This window comes from Mobula birostris, chromosome 8 (assembly GCF_030028105.1).
Source record: "Mobula birostris isolate sMobBir1 chromosome 8, sMobBir1.hap1, whole genome shotgun sequence".
Taxonomy (NCBI): domain Eukaryota; kingdom Metazoa; phylum Chordata; class Chondrichthyes; order Myliobatiformes; family Myliobatidae; genus Mobula; species Mobula birostris.
Window position 1 is genome coordinate 115,777,758 of NC_092377.1, and position 17,627 is coordinate 115,795,384.

Genomic DNA, 17,627 nt, shown 5'->3' on the forward strand with positions numbered 1-17,627 from the left:
CTGGAAACTGTTCACCTTTCTACTTCTCATCTCTCAAAGCGGACTGGTGTATGTTCCTTTGACTTCCCCTTTCGAAGTCCAAAATCAATTCCTTGGTCTTACTGACATTGAGTGCAAGGCTGTTACAACACCACTCAACCAGCTGATCTACCTTACTCACACAAAATAATCTGCAGATGCCAGGGTCAACGTAACACTCACAACACGCTGGAGGAACTCAGCAGGTCGGGCAGCATCCGTGGAAACGATGAGTCGACGATTCGGGCTGGAACCCTTTGTCAGGACTGTAGAGGGAAGGGGCAGAGGACCTATGATAGGATGCTGCTTAACCTGCTGAGTTCCTCCAGCGTGTTGTGAGTGATCTATCTTGCTCTTGTACGGCTTCTTATCGCTATCTGACAATTTACCAGTAATAATTATGTCACCAATAAATTTGTAGGTGGCATTTGAGCTGTACCTAATCACAAAGTATGGGTGTAGAGAGAGTAGCACATATCCTTGAGATGCACCAGTGTTGATTGTCAGCAAGAATAAAATGTTATTCCTAATTCACACAGACTGTGGTCTCCCAGTTAAAAAGTCAAGGATCCAGTTGCTGAGGGAGGTACAGAGGCCCAGGTTTTGGAGCTTGTTGATTAGAACTGAGGGATGATTAGTTTGAATGCTGAGCTACTGTCAAAAAACAGAAGCTGGTGCAGGTGATCCAGGGCAAAATGGAGAGCCACTGAGATTGTATCTGCTGTAGCACTATTGTGGTGATAGGCAAACTGCAGTGAGTCCAGGTCTTTGCTTAGGCAGGAATTAATTCCAGCCATGATCAACCTCCTAGATCACTGCATCAGAGTGCAACTGGGCGACAGTCACTGACGCAGTTCACCCTGCTCTTCTTGGGCACTGGTATGGTTGCTGCCCTTTTGAAGCAGGTGGGAAATGCAGCAGTGAGAAATTGAAGATGTTCTTGAACATATCTGCCAGTTGGCTGGCACAGGTTTTCAGAGCCCTACTGAGAACACCATCACGACCTGATAACTTGTGAGGGTTCACCACAAGGAAAGATCATCACCTTCTGAGACAGAGATTACCAGATGCCACATAAAAGGCATTGAGATCATCTGGGAGTGAAGCGTCACAGCCAATTGTGATGTTAGGATTTGCTTTGCAGGAAGTAATGACTGCAAGCCCTACCAGACCCAATGTGCGTCCAAATAGTCTGTCTTTAAGCTGCTTTCTGCTACTAGCTTCTACTCCTGTTTCTTATGTTCTCCAACTGCTTCATAAAATGATCATGAACCAACAAGTTGTGTGTCTCTTTTCTGACTTCTGAAAGAACCTTGGATAAAAAACATCAGAATCCAACATGTGGCAACGTCAGCAGGACAATTGCAAAGATGTAGAACTTGGAAAAATCGCCCAGACAAAATGGATTTTTAGCGTTCAACAAAAGAGGTAAGAACTTCCTCTAATTTTCCCAATTATCTGGCTTTCTATATCTAAGGATGAGAGCTACAAGTGAGGAACTACAAACGTACTATACTATTTTAAAAAACATTTATAAAAAAGAAATGCAACTCAGTAGAGCCACATGCAAATCTGTTAGGAGCACGGATTAAACACGCATGCTGGATTAAATTCACACAACCAGTGGAGGATGGTTAAAAGATATTAAACTGATGTGAGCAAAGAGAGTGTGTGACTAAACGTAAATACAAGCAAGCTAGCAGAGCATGAGGAAGGCAGAATTAAATGCAGGTTACAGGACAATCTATTAAAATTGCAGCTGCAAACTATTAATATTTCAAGATCACAGTCAAAGTAATAAAAAGTAAGTACAATTAAGATTTTAAAAGTGGCCAAAGTCTATAGAATCTCCAGTTACAAGGGAGCAGATAACTGAGGGTTTGAGCTGCTTCTTTAATAAAACAATCCAGTTTGATAAGGTTAATAAGAGAATCCGGACAGAATATACCATCAATGTTGAATCTCTTGGGATGTGGCTACTAGGTGATATTGTGAAAGTATAGGAAAAGAAACCAGAAAATGTCTACTGCTGAAATTCACATGGTCAATTTGATTGAATGTGTGAGCGACTGAAAGAGTTAACAGAACGAGTAAAGTCTTTAACTAATTGAAAGAATGCAACGCTTGCGATAAACTACAAAATCAGCATGATAGACTGTAAAAAGTCTACAGAACAAATCTTTGCATTAGCCAAGTGAACAAAAGAACACAGAAATTCAATTGCAGTGCATTATGCAGAGGACAGAAAAAACTAAAACAAAATGTTAAAGCACAACCGTGACTTCAGCTGGGTGATCCTGCTAGTTACACTGGTGCCCTCACTGGGAAACACCTACTTCAGAACTCCACTTGAGGAATTACAGCTCATGTCGAAGTCTTCCAACACAGCGCCACCATCTAAACTCCAGAGAATTACAGCCTACATCAGACAAACTCGAAGAATTACAGGATGGACAAGACTATACAGCGGCCCTTAGTGCCTCAAGTGAGGATGGCAGCAATTGGAACAATTAAGATTGAGAGCTATTTTTAATTTAATTATTTTATTGACATACAGTGCAGACCAGGCCCTTCTGACCCTATGAGTCATGCTACCCAGTAACCCCCAATTTGATCCTAGCTAATTATGGGACAATTAATCTACCAACCAGTAGGTCTTTGGACTGTGGGAGGAAACAGGAGCACCCGGAGGAAACAAACGTGGTCATGGGGAGAACGTGCAAACTCCTTACAGGCAGCGGCAGAAATTGAACCCGGTCCGCTGGAACTGTAAAGCGTTGTGTTAATCACTACGCTACCATGCTACTCCATGTTACAATTTGCTCCAATAAAGATCAAGGAATCCTGAAGAGGGAGAGGCATAGGTCACACGTATCAGTATCGCAATTGAATAAATGGGATTAAAGCGGTGGGGATGATGGCAGAAGAGAGTTAGCTGAAGTTTCTGGGAATAGTTCACAAGGTGCAGGATAGATATATCCCACAGAAGAAAGAGTTCTCAATTGGCAGCTCTAGGCAACTGTGGCTGACAAGGGAAGTTAAGGACTCATATGAGGCTGCTTAACAAATTAAAATCCCATGGCATTACAACAAATCACTGACATGGTTAGAGGAATGGCTGACAGGCAGGAGGCAGCAAATGGGAATACAAGGGGCCTTTTATAGTTGGCTGCTGGTGAGTAGTGATGTTCCTCAGGGGACATTATTGGGACCGCTTCTCTTCACATTGTTTGTCAATGATTTAGATAATGGAAGGGATGGCTTTGTGGCAAAGTTTGCCGGTAACACAGAGGTAGGTGGAGGGGTAGGTAGTGCTGAGGAAGCAATACACTGCAGAAGGACTTAGACAAATTGGAAGAATAGGCAAAAATGTGGCAGATGGAATTCAGTGTTGGGAAATGTATGATAATGCACTTTGGTAAAGGAAACAATAGTGCGGACCATTATCTAAATGGGGAGAAGTTTCAAACACCAGAGGTGCAGAGGAACTTAGGAGTCCTCGTGCAAGACTCCCAGTAGGTTAATTTACAGGTTGAGTCTATGGTAAAGAAGGCTAATGCAATGTTGGCATTTATTTCAAGGGGAATAGAATATAAAAGCAAGGAGATAATGCTGAGGCTTTATAAGACACTAGTCAGGCCGCACTTGGAGCATTGTCAACAGATTTGGGCCCCATATCTCAGAAAGGATATGGAGAGAGTCCAGAGGAGGTTCACGAGCATGATTACGGGAATGAAGGGTTTATCACATGAGGAGTGTTTGGCAGCTTTGGGTCTGTACTCACTGGAACTTAGAAGAGTGCATGGGGTTCTTATTGAAACCTACCGAATGTTGAAAGGACTATATAAGGTGGATGTGGAGAGGATGTTTCCTATGGTGGAGTGTCCAGGACTAGAGGGCACAGCCTCAAAATTGAGGGGTGACCCTTCCAAACAGAGGTAAAGAGGAATTTTTTTTAACCAGAGGGTAGTAAATCTGTGGAATGCTCTGCTACAGACAACTGTGGAGGACAAGACCGTGGGTATATTTAAAGAAAAACTTGACAGGCAAAAGTTATGGTGAGAAGGCAGGTATATGGGGTTGAGTGGGATCTGAGATCAGCCATGATGGAATGGCGAGCAGACTTGATGGGCTGAATGGCCTAATTCTTGTCCTACATCTTATGGTCTTAGACAAACAGCGTCAAGATGACACCATCATTAATCAATGTATTGAAAAACTAGTGGCAGATCCATCAACCACTGCTCATCAATAAATTGCCAAAGGACAGTAAATACACAGACAATCCAGTAGCTTTTAATGAAGAACAACCAAAAGTGTTTTAAAGTTTGGTTATTACTCTGCCAGTGATCTGATTCTAAACACTGATGCCTCCTCGACGATTGAGAAAGGTTTTCAAGTGGCTGGTTGGTCATTTCTTTCTGGAATTAAAATAATGAAATCAGGAAGCGTGACTCCTGTTACCTCTGTGCAACAGGCAGAACTGAAAGTTTAGATTAATGCCTGTGAGTAGGCAGAAGGAAGATCAGCCAATATCTACTCTGATCCTCAAAATGGTTTCAGAGTTATTCATGAGTTTGGAAACTTACTGAAACAAAGACCATTGCTTGTGGCTATAGGAATCCCAATCAAGAAAGGCCAACTAGTACCAGAATTTATGGATGTTATACAACAGCTGTATTAAAATGTAAAATTCTCCCCTAATATATTTGGTATTACTCGTGGAAATGAGACTCATAAATTATCACTATATGCAGATGATCTACTATTATATATTTCTAACCCAGGAAAATCTATTCCGGCGGTACTAACTTTGCTTGCTCAGTTTAGTAGCTTTTCTGGTTATAAACTGAACTTAAGTAAGAGTGAACTCTTTCCATTAAATTTGCAGGTTCCTATTTATAGAAATTCTCCATTTAGATTGATTACTGATTATTTTACTTATTTGGGAGTTAAAATTACTAAGAGACATAAGGATCTATTCAATTTCAACCTTTTACCATTAATTAATCAGGTTAAACAACTGACTACCAAATGGTCTCCTTTGTCTCTATCATTGATTGGCCGTATTAATGCTTTTAAAATGATTATTTTACCCAAATTTTTATATTTATTTCAAGCGATACAGATTTTTATTCCTAAATCTTTTTTTGATATTATTGACTCTAAAATTTCTTCTTATATATGGCAAAATAGAAATCCCAGATTAAGTAAAAAATACTTACAGAAATCTAAGAAAGAAGGTGGTTTGGCATTGCCTGTCCTAAGATTTTTATTACTGGGCAATTAATATCCGATACTTAATATTTTGGACACAAGATTGGAATATAACTCCAAGCCCACATTGGGTAACCTTGAAGGCCATTCTGTACAAGGGTTTTCTTTAGCCTCCATTTTAGGAATTTCATTGCCTTTTGCACTATCTAAATTGAATAAACAAATTTTCAACCCTATAGTTAAACATACATTGCGAATATGGTTTCAATTTCATAAATTTTTTGGCCTGAATGAATTTATGTTATCAAGTCCTATTATATCTAATTTTTTTTCCAACCTTCGGTAATGGACCAAGCCTTTTTGATATGGAAAACGAAAGGCATAATATGTTTTCGCGATTTATTTTTGGATAACTGCTTTATGTCTTTTGAGCAGTTATCTGAGAAATTTGATCTGCCTAGATCCCACTTTTTTAGATACTTACAAATAAGAAATTTTTTTAAATATTACGTTGCCTACCTTTCCGACTTCCAATCCTTCTGGCACTCTTGATAAAATTTTAGGCTTTAATCCTTTGCAGAAGGGATTAATAGCAATAATTTATGATATAATTATGAAATTACAGTCAGATATATCTGACAAAATTAAAAATGAATGGGAAAGGGATCTTCAACTTTCCCTACCTACAGAGAAATGGGATAAAATTTTTCAATTAGTTAGTACTTCTATATATGCTAAACATACTTTAATACAATTTAAAGTAGTACACAGAGCTCATATGTCCAAAGATAAACTAGTTCGTTTTTATTCCCATATAAACCCTACTTGTGATAGATGTCACTCTGAAGTGGCTTCTTTAACTCATATGTTTTGGTCCTGTCCACTTTTGGAAAAATATTGGAAAGACATTTTTGATATTATTTCAACAGTTCTATGTTTTGATTTAAAACCCCATCCTATTACGGCAATCTTTGGATTGCCAATGGTAGAACATAGATCTTTGACTTCTTCAGCCTGTCAAATGATAGTTTTTGTTACTTTAATGGCGAGAAGATCTATTTTGTTGAACTGGAAGGAAACTAATCCTCCAACTACATTCCAATGGTTTTCTCAAACCATATTAAGTTTAAATTTGGAAAAAATTAGAAGTGATATTTTTGACCCTTCGGTTAAATTTGAAGAAACTTGGAAACCTTTTATGCAACATTTTCATATGATGTAATCTGACCTTTCCGAATCTTTTTTCTAAACTTAAATTATATGAGGAGAGGAGCGGAGTTAACGACATTATTGAACATGTCCGATATAAGCTGTTGGTCTAGCCCTGTTTTGTTTTTTTTTCTTGGGTTTTTTATTTTCTTTTTTTTGGGGTTTTTTTTTGTTTATATATATTTTTTCTTCTTACTTCTTTTTTAATGTTTAATCTCATTATGAGTTTGAAAGTCTTTTATATCTATGTTACTTAAAATTCATTTTATATATGTTGATGAACATTTTTCCAATCTCTGTGTACCAACTTTGTTATTAAGTTTGTAATTTTGAAAAATTAATAAAAAAATTTAAAAAGAAAAAGTTACTCCAAAATAACCATGATAAAAAGCCATGGAAGTGCATGCGTGGACGGAATTGCAAAAAAGACAGCACGGGTGGGAAAGACATAAAAGTAGTAGAAAGAACACATGCAGTGAACCTGGAAACTGGAAATGAACTTTGTATCACAGTAAATACACTCCCTAGGACACATTGGAGTGCAAAGGATGATTAACAAATTGTCCCAATGCTCGACAAACATTAAAAGAGGCATGACAAATCCTGGAACAGCAGAAAAGCTACCACAATTAAGTGTTCCTGCTCCACCTGATCAATCTTTACACTTACAAGTGGCCTACACTTCTTTACCAAAGTGTCATATGTATTGGTAATAGTAAACAAGATGGGTGGAAGCTATTCCAGCACTGCCACACACACAGCAAAATCTCTGACCAGTCTGTATTCCTAGATGGGGATTACCATGTCATATCGACGCTGACCAAGGAACATATTTCACTCAACACACATCAAAGTTGCTGGTGAACGCAGCAGGCCAGGCAGCATCTCTAGGAAGAGGTGCAGTCGACGTTTCAGGCCGAGACCCTTCGTCAGGACTGAAGATCTAGAGAACATCCTAGAGATGCTGCCTGGCCTGCTGCGTTCACCAGCAACTTTGATGTGTGTTGCTTGAATTTCCAGCATCTGCAGAATTCCTGTTGTTAACATATTTCACTGGTAGCTTTTGTCAGGAATTAGATTTTTTTTTGATTATTTTATACTTAATGTGATAGTTTTTCTGCCTTTTAATTTTCAGATGTAATGATTCAAAATCCATGACTTAGAATAAAGGTGGGGGGTTGTTGGATCCAACTGTTCAATTCATAGATTAGATTGTTCAATTGTTATTTTCTTTGCAGTTTAACTATTAATTACTTTCTTGTACTTTAAGTAGTTCTTAATAAATATATAACAATTTAATATGCCTCTAGTGACTATAAAATGTAATTCTGAAAAACTCCAGAAGTTTCTTTATTCTGTGATACTTGAACAAGTGCTTTTTCATTGGTTAACTTGGTACTGCAGTATTGAATAAATGCTTTCTAATTGGTTGATTTTTGCCCGACACCGGCCCCTAGGCCTGAGTCGATGAAATAGTAGTAGTTTGTCTATTGATTTGAAGGGAATTTTCCCTTATTTCTGTGGTATAAAATAGCTATAAACAAAGCACGCCATCTTAGTATTTTAGTCTTAATCTTCTTGGCATCTTAGTTTTGTCTTTAAGCTGCTTTCTGCTACAATCTTCTGCTCCTGTTTCCTTTGTTCTGTCAGCTAGTAATGAAACTATCATGAGGTAACACGTTTTGTGCCTCTTTTCTGATGACTGAAAAAACCTTGGATTAAAATACCAGAATCCTTAAGTATTGTCCAGTCCACTGACTGAAAACAGTCCTGTAGGCGCTCCTCCACCTCCCTTGACCACACCTTCCGACTTCTCACCACTGGTGCTGCGGACTTTAGACTTTGCCTATCTGCCAGTAGAAGTACAGCCAGGTGATTGGACTTGCCAAATTGTGGGCATGAGATGGCATGGTAAGCATTCTTGATGGTGGTGTAACAGTGGTCAGTTGTGTTGGTTCCTCTGGTTCCACAGATGATATGTTGGTGGTAGTTGTTCAGAGACTTTTTCAACCTGGTCTGGTTTAAATCTCCCACAATGATAGGGAAGGCATTGGAGTGCGCAGTTCAGTGCCTGCTGATTACGGAGTTTCGTGCCTGCTGATTTCGCAGTTCCATGCCTGATTACGCAGTTCCGTGCCTGCTGATTATGCAGTTTTGTGTCTGCTGATTACAGAGTTTAGATCCTACAGTGCTTTCCTGACGCTGGCCTAAGGTTGAGTGGACATCACTACCAGGATGACGGCAGGAAACTTCCTCGGTAGATAAAAAGGATGACGTTTGACTGCTAGATGTTGTAAGTTCAGTGAACAGGACACAGACAGAAAGACTGAGCGGTCCAGAGAATGCATCCAGCTGCAGCGCTGCTTTCAAAATGTCCAGGTAGCCGTATTTCCGTAAAGCAAAGTACACAGCGGTTCCTGATGTCTGGTTACTATTGCAATCTTGCTCTGAAGTCTTCAGTGTTACTGTCCAGAGACTGTACATTTGCTAGCAGGATACTAGTAGTGGGGGTTGGGGTCTAAAGCCTCTGTGTTTCAATAGTAATTGTGGACACGCTTGGCTTGCACGCTTCTGTTTTCTTAAAAGGAGACCACACTCACAACCTGAGTCTGCACTCTACAATCCGTCAACTTTGACTATCAATAGATTTTCAAAAATATCTTTAAAGTGACGTTGCTTACTGAAGTACCCATGGCTGTGACTCTGATTTCAGCTGTAGTAGTCCTGAATGGGAATATTTGATGATTTGCATCAGAGCAGCACGCAGTTGCCCCTGATCGACACTATGTTGATAATTGTGCAGAACACACTAGGGCCAGGGCCAGCAGGTAGTTTTGTGAGGAAATGCTATCCTTTCAGTATTTATGCTGAGTTCATGCACTTCTGATGCACGGAGAACGAATTCTCAATCCCAAGGTATTCTGGTGAAATATAATAAAAGTGAGAAAAAAAAAGAGCCTTCTGTAACAGAAGACAGTGCTCTAGGAGTACAAAGTTCCCTAAAAGTGGCAAGTGTGGTGAAGAAGGCATTTTGTGTGCTTGCAGTATTGGGAGACTTCAACCATCTTTCTGTCTTGACAACCCTACCCACCTTCGATCAGGGTCATACAAGAGAAAATAAAACAATGGACCTCTTGCATGCAAGAGATTCATACAGCTCCACAGCTCTCCCCCCACTTGGAAAATCAGATCACAGCCTGGTTCACCTCGTATCCTTGTACAAGCCCAAAGTACAGCAACAGCCAGCTACCACTAAGACAGTAAAGAAATGGTCTCCAGAGGCCATCAAGGCCTTAAAGGCAGCTTTGAGGTTACTGACTGGAATGTGTTTTGTGAACCGTATGGGGAGGACATTAAGAGGCTTACAGATTGCATCACTGGCTACATCTACTTCTGTGTGGACACCGTAACACCAACAAGGACTGTTCGCTGCTTTCCGAACAACAAATCATAGGTCACCAGTGATCTAAAAGCTCTTCCCAACCACAAAAAGAGAGCCTTTAGATCAGGAGACAGGGAGGAACTGTAACATGTGCAGAGGGAGCTAAAGGAGAAGATCAAGGTGGCTAAAGAGGAAATCAGGAGAAAGCTGGAGAACAAGCTTGAGCAGAGTAGCACACGGGAGGTGTGGAGAGGTATGAAGAACATCACTGGATTCAATCAGCCAAGCTGCAGAACCTCAGAATGCAGCCATGAATGGGCCAACGAGTTAAACCAATTCTTCACTAGGTTTGACAATTGCCTTCCTGTTCACACCCCCCTTCCTGTACAGCAGCTCAGTGGCCGAGGCACCCAGTGCTCCCTCACCACCAACACCTCCCCTCTCTCCCTTCTCCCCTCCAGTTCAATACATGGATGAACAACACAGGTTACCAATACCTACATCCCCCTCTATGCCCTGCACCCATAATCTACATCTTCACATACCAACTTCTATCATCCCAATCTATACCTCCCACCTACTCCCCAGTCATCATGGACTCACCTTCACTACTGAGCAGGTGAGAAGGGCTCTGGGAAAAATCAGACACAATAACGCATTGGGACTGGATGGTGTGAACCTCAATGTCTTGAAGGAGTGTGCTGAGCAGCTGTGTGGAGTTCTCCAGCGCATTTTCAATCTGAGTCTCAGCCTGGAAAGGGTCCAGACAGTGTGGAAAACATCATGTGTGGTCCCAATACCCAACAAGGGCCAACCGAAAATCTTGAATGAGTACTGTCCCGCGGCCCTGACCTCACAAATCATGAAGACTCTAGAGAGACTGGTCCTGGCTCACCTCTGACCCCTGGTCAGATCAGACCTCGATCCTCTGCAGTTTGTCTACCAGGAGCACACTGGAGTCGATGATGCTGTCATCTACCTGCTGAACAGAGCCTACTCCCATTTGGATAAGCAGGGCAGAACTGTGAGGATCATGTTTTTGATTTCTCAATTGCCTTCAATACCACACAGCCCTCATTTCTGGCAGAAGAGCTCTGTTCAATGCAGGTTGGCACTTCTGCATTGCATCCTGGATAATGGACTACCTGACTGGCAGAACACAATTTGTGCGGCTTCAGAGCTGCGTGTCAGACATAGCTATAAGCAGTATTGGGGCCTCAAAGGAAGGCTCCCTTCCTGTTTACCCTGTATACCTCAGACTTTAGATACAACGCTGAATCACGTCATCTGCAGAAATTCTCTGACGACTCAGCAATAGTTGGGTGTATAAAGGGAGGATGGGAGGATGAACACAGGGCCCTGGTGGAGGACTTTGTCAAATGGTGCAAGCTGAATCATCTGCAGCTCAACGCCAGTAAGACAAAAAAGATGGTGATGGACTTCAGGAAACCTAAGTCTGCATTGCTCCCTGTTACTATTGATGGTGAGGATGTGCATGTGGTGAGGGCCTACAAGTACCTGCAGGTGCACCTCGACAACAGACTTGAGTGGAGCACCAACACAGAGGCTGTGTACAAGAAGGGCCAGAGTCGCCTCTACTTCCTGAGGAGACTGAGGTCCTTTGGGTTATGCAGGCCCCTTCTTCACATGTTCTACCAGTCTGTTGTCATCAGTGCAATCTTCTATGCGGTGATGTGCTGGGGCAATGGCATCAACACGGGTGATGCCAACAGGCTCAATAAAATAATTAGAAAGACTGGTTCTGTTATAAGAGTCAAACTGGACACACTGGAGGCTGTGGTAGAACAAAGGACCCGACGGAAAATCCTGGCAATTCTGGACAATGTTTTTCACCCTCTGGATGCCACCTTGGCTGAATACAGAAGCATTTTTAGTAATAGACGAAGACAACTGCGCTGCTCCAAAGAGTGCTATATGAGGTCATTCTTACCCTCGGCCATCAGGTTCTATAATGAGTCAACCTATAACCAGGGAAGTGATGACGCCCTCCTGTTAGACTGTTTGAAGTAACTTTTCTTTTTCTTCCTCACTTCTCTTCTAATATTTGTATATCTGTGCACTTGCAATGCTACTGACACACTGTAATTCCCCTTGGGATCAGCATCTGTCTATCTATCAGTCAGTATATGTGGTTCAGGAAACTGAGTTAACATATCAGGTAGAAGAGAAAAAAAAATCCAATCTCACAGATAAAAGACTGACAGAACAATGGTTCAAATTTTCTTTCAGTGTTAATTCAGCCTAAACTGTTGGGTATAACACAGATAGAAAAAGGTAATTAAAAGCAATCAAAAAGCCAAATAAAACTAGAGATGCTGCCATTTGAATCAGAAACCAAAAAAACCTGAAAAATGCAGCCAGTCAAGCAATGGAAAGAGAAACCAAACTATGCTTCTGTTCTGGGTGAAGAATGGAGGGTTTATATAAGAAATTCATTTACTCCTAACTCAAATATTACCTCAAGCTCTCCTTATTAGATATTCCATTTGTTCTAGCCGACGCTCCCACCATCTTCTTTGCAATTTAAAAATACCCTTTTAATTTATTTTCCAGTTCTGTCCAAACATCTCCATCCAATCTGTGACCAACATCCATTAAACATTAACTCTGTTTCTCTTTCCAAAGATGCTGCCTGTCCAGCTAATTGTTTGCAACCGTTTCTGTTTTAAGTTCAAGATTTCGGGCTTTATTTATATTTTCACCACCTTTTAATAATCCACTGAAACAGCCTACCAAGCCACTAAATTGATTTGGAACTTACACAAAATGCTGGTGGAACTCAGCAGGTCAGGCAGTATCTTTGGAGTCAATATCTCAGGTCGAGACCCTTCATCAGGTCTGGAAAGGAATGGGGGAAGAAGCCAGAATAAGAATTAATCTTACGTTCTTCACTTTCAATTCTATGGGATAGTACCCTGCTACAGCAATCCATTTATCCAGAAAGACAATGTGCACAAAAGAACTTAAAGTAGGCCAAAACATAGCTGGCTCAGATCCACCACTACCTTACAACTTTCTGAAAGAGGTAGCTGAAGAAATTGTGGAAGATTAGGAGTGATCTTTCAAGATTCACTAGATTCTTCAACTGTTTATGAGGACTGGAAAATTAAAATTGTCATTCTACTCTTTAAGGGGGGCTGGAGGCAAAAGGAAGGATAGGCCATTTAGCCTGTCCTCAGTGGTTGGGAAGATGATGGACACTAATATTAAGGATGAGGTTTAAGGGTACAAGGAAGCACATGGTAAAATAGCATGGTTTCCTTAAAGAGAAATCTTGCCTGACAAATCTGTCGGAATTATTTGAGGAAATACCAGGCAGGATAGACAAAGGAGGGTCAGTGGATGTTGTTTACTTGGATTTTCAAAAGGCCTTAGACAAGATGCCACACATGAGGTTGCAAAACAAGGTAAGAGGAAAGTTCTCAGCATGGATAGAAGATTGGCTGACTGCCAGGAGGCAAAGAATGGGAACAAAGAGGGGCTTTTCTGGTTGGCCGCCGGTGACGAGAGGTGTTCCACAGGGGTCAGTGTTTGGACTGCTTCTCTTCACGTATTATCTTGATGATGGCTTTGTGGCCAAGTTTGCAGATAACATGAAAATAGGTGGAGGGGCAGGTAATGTTGAGGTGCAGAGAATTTGCAAAAGGACTTGAATAGATTAGGAGAATGGGCAAATCAGTGGCAGATGGAAGAGAGTGCATGGAACTGAATGGTCATGCACTTTGGTAGAAGGAATAAAGCACATACTATTTTCTAAACAGGGAGAAAATTCAGAAATCAAAGGTGCAAAGAGACTTGTGAGTCCTTGCAACACACATAAAAGTTGCTGGTGAACGCAGCAGGCCAGGCAGCACCTCTTCCTAGAGATGCTGCCTGGCCTGCTGCATTCACCAGCAACTTTGATGTGTGTTGCTTGAATTTCCAGCATCTGCAGAATTCCTGTTGTTTGTGAGTCCTTGTGCAGGATTCCTTAAAGGTTAACTTGCAGATCTATCTGTGGTTATCATCATCATCAGGTGCCATGCCAGGTTTGAGCTTTGACTGCCATGGCCCACACACTCCTGTTTTGGGTCAAGTGGATCAATTTATTGGTATTCATTTCCAGTTCTCTGGCTACTGTCTCCATCATCATTTGTCTTTGCCTTTCTCTTGCTTTCTTCCCTTCAATCTACTGTGCATTCTAACTCTTCCTTCCTAATCACATGTCCAACGAAGTCACGTTGTCTTGTTACCTGTCCCGTGAGTATCTCGTGAATATGATGTAATTGTCTTATGCTATTGGAATGATGTAATGATCTTGAGCCATTAGAATGATGTAAGTGTCTTGTGATAGTGGGGTGATGTGATGTCACATGATGGCCTGTTCTAACTGGTATACAAGGGAGTCTGCAGTTGTTGCGTAGTTCATTTTGGTAGGAACTCATCATTGGTAGTTACGCCATCGGAGAAAAAGAGAGAGTGAGAGTGAAGAACGCGAATGAACCCCAGAGGGATTGGGGTTAATCAGCGGCATTCGGTGCATTATGGGTGTGACTGACATCTGGAACCGTCCGTACGTGGCTCGCACGTTTTGTTAACCCTTACACGGTTTGGGTTGTGCGATGACCACTTCTGTCAGAAAGGTCAGTTACTTTGAGAACTCATATTCTGCATCATAACTTCGGAAAAGGTATTTCTCGGCTGGAACCGGCGACCGCAGTTTCGACTTTTCTTCATCGCAAGGTTTGGGAAGTCTTTCCTCTCAGTTACTTCATAAATCATAAGGACTTATTAAACTACCACCTTAAGACCTTAAATGGGATCTGTTGGGAATTGTCTTTAAGTTTGATTGTTTGATAACTATAGAAGCATAACGCTGTTAACATCCGTTTAAGTTAATCATTCGTTTACTGTTCCATGTTAATTTGAGCAGAGGTTAATAAATGTCATTGTTTATTTTATAAGAACTCGACTCAAATTTATCTCTATTGCTGCTGATTCATAACAGCCTTTTCATGATCTCATACATTATTTTTCTTTTTGTGCTTGCTCTGCTCATGACATCCTCATTAGATATTCATTTCGTCCATATTCTTTGCATCCTCCTCAAAAACCACATCTCTGCTGCTTCAATTTGTTTCCTCATGTTACTAGATATTGTCCAACATTCTGAGCCATATAACATAACTGGAATATTTCAGTGCTCTGAGGCGGGTTGTCATGCCTAGTTTAGTGTTGGTCAGTGTACTCTTCATTCTCATAAAGGTGTCTTTTGCCATCCCTATTCTTCTTTTGATGTCCATGTCGCACCTGCCATCGGATGTCACCCAGCTTCCTAAGTAGGAAAAGCTCTGTACTTGTTCTATCGGTGGTAAGGAAGGAAAATGCGATATTAGCATTTTGAGAGGACTAGAATATAAAAGCAAGGATGTAATGCCTGTTGGTTATAAAGCATTGGTCAGACAGCACTTGAAGTATCGTGAGAAGTTTTATGCTCCTTATCTAAGAAAAGATGTGCTGGCATTAGAGAGGGTCCAAAGAAAACTTACAAGAGTGACCTCAGGAATTAAAGGATTAACATATGAGTGGTGTTTAATGGCTCTGGTCCTATACTCACTAGAGTTTAGGTTAATAAAAAAGGGGGAATCTCATTAGAATCTATTGAATATTTAAAGAACTAGAAACAGTGGATGTGGTGAGGATATTTGCTATAGTGGGTAGACTAGGAACAGAAGGTACAGCCTCAGAATAGAGGGACTTCCCTTTAGAACGGAGACGAGGAGGAATTTCTTGAATCTGTGGAAACCATTGCCACAAATGACTGAGGTAGCTAAGTCGTTAGATGTATTTAAAGCAGAGGTTGATAGGTTCTTGATTAGTCAGGGCATCAAAGGGTATGGGGAAAAGACAGGAGAATGGGGTTTAGAGAGATAATAAATCAGCTATGATGGTGAAGCAGACCCGATGGTCCGAATGACCTAATTCTGCTCCTATGTCTTACTGTCTAAGCTAGGTCAAGAGATTTCACACACACAGACTCTTCAGAAGTTGGAAGATGATAGGTCTGAAGACGCAGGAACCTGTTAGGAGAGTACAATGGACCATGGAAAAAAGGGAAGGAGGAGGGGTACCTGCTCCTCCTCTTTCAGCCCTTTATCTTTCACCCTATCATCGTCCAATTTCTTACTTCATTTCCCCTCCCCCCACCCACCTTCCCCCTCACTATCACCTGCCAGCTCGTATTCCTTCCTCGCCCCTTCTCCTTCTTATTCTGATGTCTTCCCCATTCCTTTCCACACTTGAAGGAGGTTCCTGGCCCAAAACATCAACAGTTTATTCATTTCCATAGATGCTGCCTGACTTGCTGAGTTCCGCCAGCATTTTTTGTGTGTTGGTCAAGATTTTCAGCACCTGCAGAACCTCTTGTGTTTATCATTAGGGGTATGTTGTAAATAGAAAAAACAAAATGAATATTACATTTTTACACTACACATTGAATTTGATTATTAAAATTGCAGCTTCTCCTATTTCATACCCATTGTTTTTGTTGCTGCAGAAAGGTTTCTCAAGCTTATGGTTGAAAGGGCTAATGAAGATCAATTTTCCTAGTGTCTTGACCACATCAAGGGAGTCAAGGTACAGCTCTGGATACTGGGCAGTCATCCTGGAAACCCAAGCTAAAGAGGCTTGAGCAACCACCATCTGGATTTGTCTCTCGAGCTTTAGGACCTATGACAAAAAAAATCAAGCAACTTTTAACAAAATCAGATACCTTATATACACCTATCTGTAAGTGACAATCATTTGTGGTTTCCATAAATTTTCATATCAAGATGAAACATATTTTAAATACAATTAATATAAATTAGTAGAACTAGAGTGAACTTTAAATGCACCAGTCAGCAACTAACAAAATTGGATTTGTTTGACACCTAAAAAAACTTGAAAACTTCTACAGCTGTACCACTCACAGCATTCTGACTGGCTGTGTCACTGTCTGGTACGGGGATGGGGTGGGGGTGCAGGGTGAGGGGGGAGGCTTCTGCACAGGGTTGAAGTTGCAGAAGTTTTTAAAAATAGCTCCAATATGGGCCCTGTATTGAGATACAGCACGGAACACGCCCCTCTGGTCCTTCAAGCTGCGCCGCCCAGCAACCCCTAATTTAACCCCAGCCCAATCACAGGACAATTTACAATGAGAAATTAACCTACTAACTAGTACTTCCTCAGACTGTGGGAGGAAACCGTAGCACCTGAAGAAAAATTCTTTCTATATTTATCACGTATTGCATTGTACTGTTGCCACAAAGTTAACAAATTTCACGACATATACTGTGATATTAAACCTGATTTTGATTAATTTATCTTTCATCTAATACAGAAAGCCCAGAACAGTACTTTGTCCTCGAACTTCCAGGGTAGAAATGAGCAACTTGATCTTCAAATTTTAAGCCTCAAGCTGGGAAATTGAAAGCAATAACTCAGGTTGTCTGTGGATTAGTACCAGAAGAACCAACTATAATGCTGGCAATAAATTCAACAGCTATTTCATGGAAGGAAATCTTGCATTATGAATAGAAAAGACTTGAGGGATATTAGCCAAACACAGGTAAATATGACAAGCTTCTGTAGATGTCTTCCTAAGCATGGAACAGTTGGGATGAAGGACCTGTTTTCCTTCTGTCAGAATATGTCCCACCTTGTAATAACGTAAATACCCACTACCTCTTACAATTAATATACATCCTGTTGCACAAACCATCTCTGTTCAGGAGGCTGACTACCACCTTACCTCACCATA

The 17,627-nt window shown here is 40.9% G+C and overlaps 1 protein-coding gene across 2 annotated transcripts in view; it reads right to left on the reverse strand.

The window, feature by feature from the left end:
• LOC140201612 (probable methyltransferase TARBP1) overlaps nt 1-17,627 on the reverse strand; it is a 398,438-nt gene that overhangs the window by 248,362 nt on the left and 132,449 nt on the right. For both annotated transcript variants that reach the window (XM_072265981.1, XM_072265979.1), the window contains one exon: nt 16,362-16,555. In XM_072265981.1, the coding sequence (XP_072122082.1) occupies nt 16,362-16,555 (194 nt within the window). The remainder of the gene's footprint in view (nt 1-16,361; nt 16,556-17,627) is intronic.